General features: G+C 41.0%; 1 protein-coding gene across 5 annotated transcripts in view; it reads right to left on the reverse strand.

Annotated features, from left to right (window-relative positions):
- SEC23IP (SEC23 interacting protein) overlaps positions 1-5,403 on the reverse strand; it is a 33,969-nt gene extending 28,566 nt beyond the window's left edge. Inside the window, exons 1-2 of one of the 5 annotated variants that reach the window (XM_078151023.1) lie at positions 4,867-5,114; positions 136-671 (exon numbers count right to left, since the gene is read on the reverse strand). In XM_078151023.1, the coding sequence (XP_078007149.1) occupies positions 136-671; positions 4,867-5,110 (780 nt within the window). In that variant the 5' untranslated portion in view covers positions 5,111-5,114. Of the gene's footprint in view, positions 1-135; positions 672-4,866; positions 5,115-5,386 lie in introns of those variants that run through there. The other 4 variants (XM_020988235.2, XM_020988231.2, XM_020988233.2 and 1 more) reach the window with 4 other exon arrangements.
- Between the last annotated feature and the right edge of the window lie 9,448 nt (positions 5,404-14,851).

Genomic DNA, 14,851 nt, shown 5'->3' on the forward strand with positions numbered 1-14,851 from the left:
AACTATCTTTACATGTAACTGGAAAAAATAAAATACTATTTACCAAAATAAAAAATAATTAGCTTTCATATTCTTGCTTTTAAAAAGAGTGATGAGAATTAGAAGAAATAACTGAATTAAAGAGAATTTCTATACCGGTGGCATCGATCCAGGAGGACTTTGATACATCTGAAGAGGTGGTCCAGAGGATGATGGATGGACAGGATGGTTTGGAGTCTGACATTGCTGCAACTGTGGTGGAGCAATATAAGGGTTAGCTCTGCTACTGGTAGGGTTATGGCGATATGGATTATATCCTTGTTGAGGTGTCCCATGGGAACTTGCAAAGTTTGAAGGTGGAACACTACTATGTGGAGAAGCCTGGTAAGCACTGATTCCCATCTGTGAAGGAGGTGCAACACTATAAACAGATGGAGTCTTTGAAATATGTGATGAGAATGTATTTGGACTATCTGGAGATCCAGTTGTAAGAGGAAGGGAGGTTGGAGGCTTAGATAATGTTGGTATTCCAACAGGTGCTGCTGTAGTTGTCAATGGCATCTGTCCAATATTCCCAAAAGGATCACTATTGCTGGATACCTGAGAGAAATAACTAAATGTCTGTGGTAAAGTAGTATGACCAGAAGTCTGACCAAGGAAGCTGTCTTCCTCACCAACATCTGTAGAGTCTTCTGAAATAAAGCATACAGTAGAAATACAGTTGAGATTAAATTTACCACAAAGTTCTGAAAAAGCATATGCCATTCTCTAAAAGTTACACCACAAAATAATTCTAATAATGTATTCACCCAATTAACCAATGAATTTTGAATCGCTGTAATAAATCATTGAAATTATGTTCTTCAAGGGGGCTGTTAGGTGGCGCAGTGGATAGAGCACTGGCCCTGGATTCACGAGGACCTGAGCTCAAATCGGGCCTCAGACACATAACACTTACTAGCTGTGTGGCTCTGGGCAAGTCACTTAACCCCAACTGCCTCGCAAAAAAAAAAAAATTATGTTCTTCGCTACTCAAATGGCTGTGACTATTTATGGTAATGACATGAAATTCAAATAAATGCATTAATTTTTCTTGACAAGATTAGATGTAATATTGTATTCCAAAACATAAATCAATTATTCTACAAATGAAAAATCTGTTGGCAATCACACCGTGTGAACTATATCCCCCCAAATCATCTAGCACCATAAACTGATATTTAAAGAATACCAAACCAATTAGTAAAGTCAATTATTAATAACTAAGGCAGACAAAAGCTTTGACCCATCATTCATCTCTTTGCCCAAGGTGAAGTCTCATAAGAAACATCATCACCAATCCCTATGAAAAGCATGTCCAAAGGGGCAACTAGGTGGTGCAGTGGATAGAGCACAGGCCCTGAAGTCAGGAGGACATGAGTTCAAAAGCGGCCTCAGACCAAACACTTGACACTTACTAGCTGTGTGACCCTGGGCAAGTCACTTAACCCCAATTGCCTAAAAACAAACAAACAAAACAAAGATAGAAAAATATGTCCAAAATCTAAATCCTTCTATGCCTTCAATCTTAACTTAAGGTGAATTGTAAGATCAATGATTTTATTGTTTTATAACATCATTATTATGCAGGCTTATCCTATTCTACTCCACACTGATCCATCCTACTCTAATCCCAGCATAAAATCCTCTGCCAGGACCAAGTAAATATGTGGCTCAAAGTATATTAAAAGATTTTCTACCCAGTTCTCATTGTCTTCCATTTTTACTCATGTCACTCCACCCCTCAAAACATTCCAGTGATTCTCAATTGTTTCCTCTACAACAAACAAATAATTTCCTGGTCAGAGTCCTTGGTATGATAGTTCTAAGCCATTTTTAAAATTTTGATTTTTATTATCCAATTGAAAAATATCAACAAATATTCATATTTCCATATACAAAGACTGAAAAGAAAAGAGGATCATAAATAAAACCATGAATCTCAATTATATTCATTACAATTCAGCTGTATTATATACAGCTTGTTTTTCTTAAAAGTATGTTAAGTTTACCACAATAATACCAAACTATTGTGCTTGTCTTTGTCCCCTTCTGAATTCCCTCTTCTGTGTAAATTTTTCTTTTATTAATTTGTCTCTCCAACTACGCACTACCTAATTGAGCAAATAATTTTTTAAAGAGATGCATAGTCCAGTTTTTTGTTTTATAATCTTTTGATTTTTTAAAAAAATATTTCCTATTGAAAAGGACCCACATGTACAAAAATATTTATAGCAGCTCTTTCTGTGGTGGTAAAGAATTGGAAATTGAGGGGATGCCCATCAATTGGGGAATGGCTGAATAACTTCTGGTACATGAATATAAAAAATCAGAGGGAAGAAAAATTACTTTCATACAGAAGGATCAGGAATAGCTTCCTGGAGAAGGTGGATCCAAAGTTGTGCCCTGAATGAATAGAAAGATTTCAGTAGGCAGAGATGTAAGTAGTGTACCCCTGTTACAAGGAAAAACTGAGGTGTCTGCGGCCAAAACTCTTGAGGGTGACCCAAACCAGACTGAAATGTTGACTGGGAAATACTTATCAAAATAAATAAAAAGGCAATAAAACAAAGATAACATTACATTTTAAAACTAAGTGGCCTGCAGGGTTCTTTCTGTACTGATTACTGGTCCCCATTTCTATATGCTGGAGAGTACATGAAGGGTAACATAGTTAAATAAGGCTGAAAAGGTAGGTTGGACTTAGACTGTAAGTGGTCTTAAATGACAGGACAAGGGATTTGTATTTTATCGGATGGATTAGGAGTAAGGCTTTTGAAAAAGGTAGTGATATGTTCAAATCATACACTGAAAAAAAAATCAAGATTATTCTGGCAGCTACATAAAGGGTAAGAGACCAAAAAAGAAGCTATTAACAAAACCCTCTAGGTGAAAGATAATGAGGGTCTAAGGTGGCAACAGTGTAAGTAGAGAGCCTATTGCAATGAAAATAACTTCATTACTTACTGAATGTGGGGGATTAGGAAAAGAGGGAAATGTCAAACGTTACTTAGTTTTGAATCTTGGTCACTAGTCAACTAGCATTTATTAAGTGTCTACTATGTAACTGGCATTGTGCTAAACACTGGGAATACAAATAAGGCGAAATAGTCCTTGCTCTCAAGGAGTTCACAGCCTAACAATAGACACAATATGCAAACAACTACGTACTAACAAGATATATAAAGGTTGGAGATTTTATCAACAAAATGAGGAAATGTGAAAAAAGTCACCTTTTTTTTTGGAGGGGGGATAAATTCTGTTTAAGACATACTGAATTTGAAGCATATGTGTCAGTGGGAGACTCAGGAAGAAATGTCCAGAAGGAAAGTGGAAACGTGGGACTGGGGAAAAGAGAGAGAGGAAGGATAATGAGAAGCAGGTGGATTTTAACTGTCCACATAGGTCTAAGGGTCATCTCCACAGAGATGATGATTACAGTGGATGGGATTTCCAAAAGATAATATATGAGAAAATGAGTATTGTCAAAGAAAAGAGAGTTGAAAAAAGACTGGTAGGCTATCCACATTTAAGAAGAGTGAGGATGAGACAAAAGTAGCAGTAAATGAGGTAAGAGAACCAGGAAAGAGCCATGTTAAGGCAAAAAGGAGCAAAACTAAACAAAAGTATTCAGAAGGAGGTTAACAATGTCAAACTAGTAGGGAAAAATCAAGAAGTCTCAAGGCCAAGAAAAGACTACAGTTTTGGCAAGTATGAGATCATAACCTTAGAGAATGTAGCTGCAATACAGTAATCGAGACAAAAGTCAGATTGCAAGGAACTAAGATGTGAGGGTATGGTGAGGAAGTGGAGGCAACTTTAACAATAAGTATTGTTAATTTTCTTCCCAAAGGTGAAATTATTTCAACTGCAAACACAAGAATTTAAATGCTAAAGTTAGTTTCCCAGATGTAAGTAACTGAAAATCTTTAGAGGGAGAGTGATACACACAAGACACGCTCTTAAAAGGAAGGCAGGCATAGGTTAACGCACTTCCAAAAGAAACACGGGGCTTCCACATTCAGTGTCCAACATCCGGTACCTCTGCCACCGTGGCAAGGTATAGAGAAGCCAATCTGCTTGCTTTCCAAAATGCTTCACTACCCAGCCTCCAACTCCCCAACACTAAAAACCTTAATCCTAGGCAAGCTAAGTCACTGGACCCTTCACAAGCTCTCCATCTAAATTTTGATGACTGATGATCTTCAGAGCTCTTCCCCCCAACCTTCAGAACAAGCACCCTTTCCTATCCCCATAATTACCCTCCAATGACCCCCAGAAAGAGGGTAACCTCTTCCTTCCCGCTGGGGAGAACAGAAGGGTGGGAGATAAAGGGGAAGAGTGCTCGCCCCTCTTTCGACCTCCAGATCCAGGAAGTCCAGGGTATCCTATTCCACAATGGAACTCTTCTGCATTCATGGGTGATCCATCCCTCTTGCAATCACGCTGGGGAAGAAGGTTTTCCAATCCCTTTATGACTCATGCCCGACCGGGAGTTCTCCATTTTTCTTGTGATCCCCACCTTTGGGGTGCCCATTGCCCTCACATGAAGTATCCAGACGCCTCACTCCTACTCCTGAGAGCTCAAATCTCCGCCAGACTCCCCTGAATAAGGCAGGGGGCGGGCAAGGAGGAAAAGCCCCATCCCTCATTGCCCCTCCCCTTCTCGGGTGCTAGCAGTATCTCTGCCAGCCTCCCCTAGGCGGGGCCGGGGGTGCCCCTTCCCTCTTGGGGTGCCCGCTCCCCGCCTGCCCATCCGCCTTGATGCCCGTCCACTTACACTTGCGGCTGCCCACCGCCCTCGGTGCCCATCACCCAACACCCTGCCCCCGCAGCCCTCCCTCCTACCTCCCGGGAGAAGCAGAGAGGCCGGGGAGGCGGGGGCCTGGCTGACAGGGATGAAGGGCACATTGAAGTTGAACTCAGAAGCCGAAGAGAAGAGTAAGTTGGTGCCGGCGGACGAACCGCCGCCTCCGTTGGCTTTCTTCTCGGCCATGGCTCCGGCCCGCCTCCCACTTACACGTCTCAAGCCAGCCGGTGCGGTACCACCGGCCGGAAACAGGTCAGACGCGGGGCCGGGCTGCTTCCGCATTTGCGTGCTGAACTTTCCAGGGATCAGCTGACCAACCCCGTCCCCGCCCCCTTCCCTGCCTAGCTGAGGCTCCCTTACAGCGCCTTCCCCCACCCCCAACTCCGCAGGAGTCAAAATGGCCGTTGCGGCCTCACTGGATCGCGAGACTGGGAGAGAGTTGGGGTTTCGGTACTCCGGGAAAGATGGTTGACGGGCTTAGGGCGAACTCTAGGCCCCAGGAACATTACAGGTAGCACAAAAGTACGTGAAGCAAAAAAAAGGAAAAGCATTTCGTACATTTCAAATGGCATGGGCAGTTCTGGAAACGACTTCGTAGGCGTGCCCTCTAGTGCCCTAGGAGTGTGGCTCTCCCGATGACGTCACTACTAACGTGTGCGCCAGCCCCGCCTTTTTACAGAGCCCAGGAGCCCCGGAGAGCGGAGCTGCCAGGAGGTGGCGCTGTGGAGCGTAAGAGGGTTTCACGTTTCTCGCTAGGCAAAAGGACCAAAACAGTGAGGGCAGCAATGTTTATGGTAGCAAAGAGCTGGAAACCAGGCCAGGGCCAATCAGTGCGGGTTTGGCCAGACAAACTGTGGGGCATGAATGTAATGAAAGAGTACGTTCAGCCACCTAAGAACCAGAAACGGGGGGAATTCGGGGAGCATCGGAAGACTTGTATGCATTGATGCATAGTGGAGTAAGCAGAACCAGGGAAGGGATGCGTATACAACATTCCTGGGGCAGTGTGGTCAGAAAGGACTACGCAGAACAGAGCTCCCTGTGATTGTAAGGACCAAGTTCCCCGAGGTGCTGGGGAAGAACTAAAAAAATGAACTTCCCTCCTTTCATAAGAGAGCTGCCTCTTCACTGATTTTCCTCCATGCCTGGAATGCCCTCCTCACCTTTGCCCCTTGGCCTCCTCGGGGACTCAGCTCGGATCAGGAGGTCTTTCTCAGTCTCCCACATTGCTGCTGCCTTCCCTCTGACATTTCCTTCCATTTACACTGCTTTGTATCTTGTATGTAAGGGTTTTATGTGTGTTGCCTCCCCTAATATGATGTGGGCTTCTTGGGGGCAGGGACCCTGTTTTTGCTTTTCCTTGCATTCCCCAGTCCTTAGTAAATGTTAGTTGACTGACTAAGATGGAGGACTGTGTATGTGGAATATTGCATATGCTGTTAAACAGTCTATATGTTGGTTTGTTTTGCTGAACTGGTTTTTTTTCTTTTTAAATTTTTGTTACATAGGAAGGCTTGATGGGAGGAGGAACATATTCAGAAATGAATGTGTTATAAAAACTAAAAGGAAAGAAAGAGAAAATTCATCCTATATAAAATCAAACTTGGAAAATTATGACTGTGGGGAAGAAGAGGCTTGAAGAGCTTGGTAGCACTATGTAATCACTTCCTGGTTCTGACAATCCAACAGCAGGAAGAGATGGTACAGATAACCCAAAAGAGAAGAAAATCCAGAAATTACAATTTAACTTTTAAATCTTTAGTAGAAAGAGTTTCTTTATCCTGGAGTTCCTTGTAACAATGAAATCAGAGATTCTCTGTCCCTTTCCCTGACTTTTAAATGTAGCCACACATTCATTCAGTAAATAACAAAGAAGAATAAGTACCTAGTGGAAGACCATTCAATACAGTGGATTTTTGGAGTCAGAGGAACTAAGTTTGAATCCTGCCCCTCTTGCTTACTATCTAGAGTATTGGCATAAGTAACAGCCTCTCTGCACTTCAATTAAGTCATCTGTAAAATGAGACGGTTAGACCAGGGTTCAGGTGAAGGGCCACACTTAACGGCATAGAAGGCCACATGTGGCATCAAGGCCAAAGGTTCCCCACCTCTGGGTTAGACTGATTGATCTCTTAAGCTGCTTCTAGCTTGCTCTAGGTCTGCGATTCTACAATCAGCCAGTCTGGATGCTTTTCCAATTTGTTCAACTGAGAGTAGCCCAAGAATAGAAATGTAAAATTTCTGGACCTTCCTCAAACTGTAGAAAAATAAATAAGGAAAATAGAAAGGTATAGAATATTTTTAAAACATTTTACAGATCTAATTTTAAAGTTTAGGAATGGTGTAAAGTACCATATACAACTATTTTTTCAATAAAATTATCATGTTTTTAGTATTTATGAGTGGGAAGAGCCTAGGAAAACTATTTATGAAAAAAAGTCTTGACTTTTCATAAGTAGCCAAGGGTGAAAAATTACTTTTTAGGGTTTTTTTTTAAGGGATATTTTTTTTCCCCAGACTTTTCCATCTCTCTATATAAGAGATATGGCAAAGTAGAGTCCCTAGGTCAATCATTACAGATAACCATGCAATATCAATTAACTCTCTATGACCAAGACTGAGCTACAAATAGCAGCAAGCTCTAATCATCACCATCTTAATTACCTGCAAAAAGGGAAAAAGAAACAATGAGTAAGTTAACTTCCTGGGCAAATCAGTGGGTTAAAAAGTATGACTTGAGAAATAAGTTTGCTTGCAAATTTCATAAATTTTGAGGCAAAACACAGAAGGATTTATTCTACATAGAAGGGAAATATGTAGGAATAACTGGTCAAGTAGACCTCTTTGGCAGTTTGATGAATCCCATGGACCCCTCAGGTTAATGCTTTTAAATCCATAAAACAAAATATATACAATTACAAAAGAAGCCAATTATATTGAGGTACAGGTAAAAATGTTTTTCAAAAATAAAATTAACAGACTGCCCCCCAAAAAAACACATAGGGGCCATGAACCCCTGGTTACTAACCTCTGAACCAGATGTTTATCAACATTTATTGAGCATCAGTATTTTATCAAGAATTAATCTATGTAAAGTTGGAAGATGTGACTATTCTATACAGTGTGTAAAAAATAGGAATTCAGAGCTTGCTGAATAGCATCTAAATTGTATATTTTAATTTTAGAATATATGTTAACCAATACATCAAAAATGGAGGGGGAAAGAAGTTAGTACTTTTAATGCTAGCATTTTATTTCTACTTCTAGCCCTCAAAAAATAGAAAGATAATAAAGATATATTCACCAAGGCAAATGTGCATTACAAAACTTTTCCCACAACCTAACTGGGTAGATGCAAACCAGAAAGGTCAGAAGACCCTGGAGAACATGAAAGTGGTTCCAAGGCTTTCTCAAATAGAATCAGATTGTAATTTAGCAAACTTGGAGCCAGGAATGTTCTAAGGACCTTAGAACACTTAGAACATTTCTGATCCAGAACAATAAACTCTGGGCTAAACTAAAATTGTACTGATTTACAAGACTCCTAATAGAAAACAATTGCTGATAATAGAGGAAAACGGCAGCTAAAAGATCTAAATTTTTTTTGTCAAGTTATCTTGACAAGTTGCCTAGATTTTAGGGGGCAGAAGTTTCTGCTTTTGTGCCCCATCCTAACTTAGCTGCTGCCTTTCCCCTTCTTTCTATAAATAATAACATTCCCTTCATTCCATTCAGAGCAGTAACTGGAAATAGGCATGAGTAGTCACTGATGGAGCAGATATTTTCTTTTATCTCTTTCCCAGTATATCCCTCCCTTCTGGAAAAGTTAACTGGAACACAGAATAAAAAGAATTAGAACAATTCTATACTGATAAAAGAATTTAATGCATTCTAGGAAGAATCTAATGAAGGTTCCACTTCCTGGAGCCAAGATGGTGGAGTAAGAAGTAAGTTGCTCTCACCGTCCCCTTATTAACCTCTGAAAACCCAGAATATATCGCCCAAGGAAAAACCCTGGAACAGTTGAACCAGCAGAAAGACAATGTGCAGCAGTCCTGTAGCCCTGGAAGCTGAGGGATTAACTGGAAAGGCCCCTCTTGCCCTGGGGAAGGGGGAGCAGTACGGAGTGGGAGAGGTCCCATCAAGCTAGTGGAAAGCCTCACCTCAGCATACCGGGGGAGATCCTGAACCCCAGGTGGTGAAGCAGGCAAGCACCAACACCAGGATCCCCCTAATGCCTCAGTACAGGCAGGAGAACCAGTGGAAACTGGCTCAGAAAACTACCATATGCCATGGTGTTCACTGGCAGCCAAGTCTCCCAGTTCATCAGCAAAACTCTGGGAATCTCAACTCCAAGAGGGAATGCCCCAGGGGGAGAAACATCTTGCAGCAGGGAAACATCCATCTGCGAGGAACCAAAGAAAGAAGGGAAAGGCCTAGGTGAGTAGGCATCCTCCAGGGGCCAGACTCCCCACCCCTACCCCTAGAGCTCCAGTGTTGCTGATTCCAGACTCCTAAATATTTTTTTATAATGTCTACAGTAAGTTTAAATGGAATTTCTCTTTCTATCTCTTGCTGTTGGGCTTTGTTGGTAATGTATAGAAATGCTGATGACTTATGTGGGTTTATTTTATACCCTGCAACTTTGCCAAAGTTGCTTATTATTTCAAGTACTTTTTTACTTGATTCTCTAGGATTCTCTAAGTATATCATCATGTCATCTGCAGAGAGTGATAGCTTTGTTTCTTTGCCTATTCTAATATTTCAATTTCTTCTTCTCTTATTGCTAAAGCTAACGTTTCCAGTACAATATTGAATAACAGTGGTGATAATGGACATCCTTGTTTCACCCCTGATCTTATTGGAAATGCTTCTAGCCCGTCCTCATTACATATAATGCTTGCTGAAGGTTTTAGAAAGATGCTATTTATTATTTTAAAGAACTGCTCCTCTAAGAATTTGGATGCTATACCATTTGATGCATATATGTTTAGTAATGATATTATTTCATTGTCTATGTTGCCTTTTAGCAGGATGTAGTTTTCTTCCTTACCTCTTTTGATGAGATCTATTTTTGCTTTTGCTTTGTCTGAGATCAGGATTGCTACCCCTGCTTTTTTTACTTCATCTGAAGCATAATATATTCTGCTCCAGCCTTTTACCTTCACCCTGTATGTGTCACTCTTTTTCAAAAGTGTTTCCTGTAAACAACATATTGTAGGATTATGGTTTTTAATCCATTCTGCTATCCATTTCTGTTTTATGGGAGAGTTCATCCCATTCACATTCAAGTTATGATTACTATCTGTGTCTTTTTCTCCATCCTTTTTCCCCCCTGTTTATGCTTTTGTTTCTCCTTTCTCCTTCCCCCCCACTAGTGTTTTGCTTTTGTCTGCCGCCTTCTTCAGTCTCTCCTCCCTTCTATTATCCCTTGCCGCGAGCGCCTGTGTCTGTGGCCATGGTCTGATGCCAGAAGAGTGTGAAGAGAGAAAGAATCACGGGCCAGGTGGAAGATGTGAAGAACAAACTTGATTTATTGATCTGAGGGCTCAGGCTTATATAGTACTGGATCAAGCAATAGTAACATTATTTTCCATGAAAAGCACAAACCTAATTAAGTGATTTCCTTACTTCCTTGTACCTTGTCTGTTACTTTCTTTCCTGCGTCCTGTCCTGTACCCTTTCCGTTTCCTCCCTTCCTGCATCCTGTTCTCAAGAGACAGAACAGGGGATGGTGAGCCGACATCCTCAGTTTCACAGCTGTCGGGCTTAGTACAATCTACAGGTAAGACCCAGGCTGGCCTAAGCCCTCTAACTCCCTAAAGCCAGCCCTCTACAATCCCTTTCCCTTTTCTTCCCCTTTGCCCTTACTGTTTCTTCCCTCCCTTCTATCCCCCCTCCCTTTTCTTTGCCCTTTTCCCTCCTACTGCCTATAGGGCAAGTTAGATTTCCATACCTAACTGATTATGTTATTCCCTTCTTGAGCCAAATCTGATGAGAGTAAGGTTCAAACAATGCTCACCCCCTTCCCTTCTTTCCCTCTGCTGTAATACGATTTTGTGTCTTTTCCTGTAATGTAATTTACCCTTGTCTCCCTCCTCCTTTCTCAGTACATTTTCTGAGATCAGATTAATCCACTTTTTTGGATCCATTTAACCCACTTGATTAGATTATTTTTTTATCATTACATCAAAGTCAACTAATATCCACCCTCTTTATGTATACTCCTTTAACAAGGTGTAATAACAATACAGTTCTCAAGAGTTGCAAGTGTCATCTTCCCTTGTAGGGATGTAAACAGTCTGCCCTTATTAGCAACATATTGTATCTTTCTGTCCCATTTACCTTTTTAATGTCTTTCTTGAATCTTGTACTTGAAGATCAAATTTTTTGTTGAGCTCTGGTCTTTTTATCAGGAAGGTTTGGAAGTCCCCTATTTTGTTGAATATCCATCTCCTCCCTTGAAAAATCATGCTCATTTTTGCAGGGTAGTTGATCCTTAGCTGCAATCCAAGCTCCTTTGCCTTACAGAATATCATGTTCCACGCCCTGTGGTCTTTTAATGTAGAAGCTGCAAAGTCCTGTGTAATCCTGACTGTGGTTCCATGATATTTAAATTCTTTCTTTCTGGCTGCTTGCAGCACCTTCTCTTTCATCTGGTAATTTTGAAATTTTGCTATTATGTTCCTTGTTGTTGTCAATTTGGGATCTCTTTCAGGTGGTGAGCGGTGTATTCTTTCTATGGTTATTTTACCTTCTGGTTCTAGGACTTCAGGGCAGTTTTCCTTTATGATTTCCTGAAAGATACTGTCCAGGCTCTTTTTTTCATCATGATTTTCAGGTAGTCCAATAATTTTTAAATTGTCTCTCCTGAATCAGTTTTCCAGGTCGATTGTTTTACCAATGCAGTATTTTACATTTTCATCTATTTTTTCATTTTTTTGCTTCTGTTTGACTGATTCTTGCTCTCTCATAGAGTCATTAGTTTCCATTTTTCCAATTCTAGTTTTTAACAGATTGTTTTCTTCTGTTAATTTTTGTATCTCCTTCTTCAATTGGCCAATTGTGTTTTTTAGGGACTTGTTTTCTTCAGTGTACTTTTTTTCCAATTGGCCAATTGTATTTTTTAAGGACTCTTCTACCTCTCTCATTTGACTTTTAAAATCCTCCTTGAGCACTTCTAAGAAGGCCTTTTGGGCTTCAGACCAGTTCATATTCCCTTTTGATGTTGCAGATCTGGGTTCGTTGACAATGTTGTCCTCTTCAGAATTTCTGTTTTGATCTTCACTCTTCTCATAATATGAATCTATGGTACGTTTCTTTTTACTCATGGTGTTTCTTTATTCCCTGGCCTTTAAAGAGATTGAGCTCTCCTTCTGGGGAACAGAGGGCACTGACCCAAGCTTTTTGTGTTGGGAGCCTAGGTCTTGGTCACTAGCTTTGTGTGCTAGGGCCTCTCATGTTGGCAATTGGAGGCTGTAGGGTTCTGGCAGCTTACCTCGTGTTAGGCTAGAATCAGCAAGGCTGGAACTTTCAGGCAATTCTAGGTTGCCTACTTTTCCTTTCCTTTAGCTTTCTTCAGCTCCTTTTAGATGGGTGCTGCAGGGTGTTTATCTGCCTGGGGCCCCTTGGAGTGCTGCCTCCCTCCTTTCTGCTAATGCTCTGGGAGATTCTTTTGTAGTAGCGTGCTGAGGCACCTGGTGGTTTTCTGAGCTGGTTTCTAGTGGTTCCCCCCCTTCACCCCCCCTGCCCTCACTGAGGTACTTGGAGGCCCAGGGTTGGTGTTTGCCTGCTGTACCGCCTGGGCTTCTGGATCGCTTCCTGGTTGACAGTTGGAAGCTGTAGGGTTCTGGCAGCTTACCTGGTTTGGGGTTGGAATCAGCAAGGCTGGGACTTCAGGAAGACTCTAGGTTGCTTTCTTCAGCTCCTTTCATATGAATGCTGCAGGCTGCTTATCCACCTGGGGCCCTTTGTAGTGGCTTCCCTTGTTTTTGCTGAGGCACTGGGAGACCCGTTTGCTGGGCTGCTGCATTGCTGTTCCCTGTCTTTCTTATACTTCAGTTTTTCCAGGGTTTTTTTCTGAGGTGACATTTTCTGGGTTTTCAGAGGTTGATAGGGGAGAGTGAGAGCAACTACCTTTTTACTCTGCCATCTTGGCTCCCAGAAGCAGAAAACCCAGTGTTGCTGATTCCAGCCCAACACCAGGTAAGCTGCCAGAACCGTACAGCCTCCAACTGCCAGCATCTGAGGTCCCAGCACACAAAGCCAGTGAGCAGACCCCAGGCTCACAGCACAAGAAGCTTGGGTCAGTGCCCCCTGCTCCCCAGCACGAGAGCTCAATTTTTTTAAAGGCCAGGAAATAAGCAAACAACATGAGCAAAAAGAAGTGTACCATAGATTCTTATGATGGGGGACAATGAAGATCAAGGCAGAAGTTTTGAAAACAAAAACATTGTCAACAAACCCACATCTGAAACCTCAAAAGGGAATATGAACTGGTCTGAAGCCCAAAAAGCCTTGCTGGAAGAGCTCAAGAAGGATTTTAAAAGTCAAATAAAAGAGGTAGAAGAAAAATTGGGGAAAGAAATGAGAGGTATGGAAGAGAGAGTCAATAGCTTGGAAAAGGAAGGACAAAAATTAACTGTAGAAAACAAGTCCTTAAAAAATACAATTGGCCAGATGGAAAAAAAAAAGTACACTGAAGAAAACAGCTCCTTAAAAAGCAGAATTGGGGGCAGCTAGGTGGCACAGTGGATAGAGCATAGGCCCTGAAGTCAGGAGGACCTGAGTTCAAATCCAGCCTCAGACCAAATACTTGACATTTACTAGCTGTATGACCTTGGGCAAGTCACTTAACCCCAATTGCCTAAAAAAAAGGAAGAAAAAAAGCAGAATTGACCAAACAGAAAAGAAAACACAAAAAGTTACTGAAGAGAAGAACTAAAAAAATAAAATGGGCCAGATGGAAAAAGAGGTACAAAATCTAATAGAAGAAAACAATTCATTAAAAATTAGAATTGGGCAAGTGGAAGCTAATGATTCTATGAGAGAGTGAAAATCAGTCAAATAGAAACAAAAGAATGAAAAAAATAGATGAAAATAGATGAGGTAAAATACCTCATTGGTAAAACAGCAGACCTGGAAAACAGATTCAGAAGAGACCATCTAAAAAGTATTGGTCTACCTGAAAATTACTATGAAAAAAAGAGCCTGCACAGCATCTTTCAGGAAATCATCAAGGAAAAGTGGCCTGAAGTCCTAGAACCACAGTGTAAAATAGTCTTAGAAAGAATCCACTGATCACCTCTTGAAAGAGATCCCAAATTGAAAACACCAAGGAATATAGTAACAAAATTCCAAAATTACCAGGTCAAAGAGAAAATACTGGAAGTAGCCAGAAAGAAACAATTTAAATAACACGGAACCACAGTCAGGATTACACAAGACCTTGCAACTTCTACATGAAAAGATTGAAGGGTGTGGAATATGATATTCCATAAGGCAAAGGAGCTTGGATTATAACCAAGGATCAGCTACCCACCAAAAAAGAACATAATCTTTCAGGGGAGGAGATGGATACTCAACTAAATAGGGGACTTCCAAACCTTCCTGATAAAAAGACCAGAACTCAACAGAAAATTTGACCTTCAAATACAAAACTCATGAGACACACAAAAAGGTAAACAAGACGGAAAAAACCAACCGCATGTTATTAATAAGGGCAAACTGTTTACATCCCTACTAGGGAAGATGACACCTGTAACTCTTGAGAATTGTATTGTTATTATACCATTTTATAGGAGTATACATAGAGGGGGTGAGTATAAGTTGATGTAATGATGAGAGAAATCTAATTAAGTGGGTTAAATGATTGTAAGTAAGTGGATTAATCTGATCTAATTAAGGGATTGTAATTAAGGGAGAAAAGGAAAGGAAGAGGCAGACAAGAGTAAATTACAGGAAAAGGCATAAAAACGTATAATAGTAGCGGAAAAGAAGGGAGGGGGATGAGTATTGTTTGAA

The sequence above is a fragment of the Phascolarctos cinereus genome, unplaced genomic scaffold (assembly GCF_003287225.1).
Source record: "Phascolarctos cinereus isolate Bilbo 61053 unplaced genomic scaffold, phaCin_HiC Scaffold_3;HRSCAF=262, whole genome shotgun sequence".
In the NCBI taxonomy this organism is placed as follows: Eukaryota; Metazoa; Chordata; class Mammalia; order Diprotodontia; family Phascolarctidae; genus Phascolarctos; species Phascolarctos cinereus.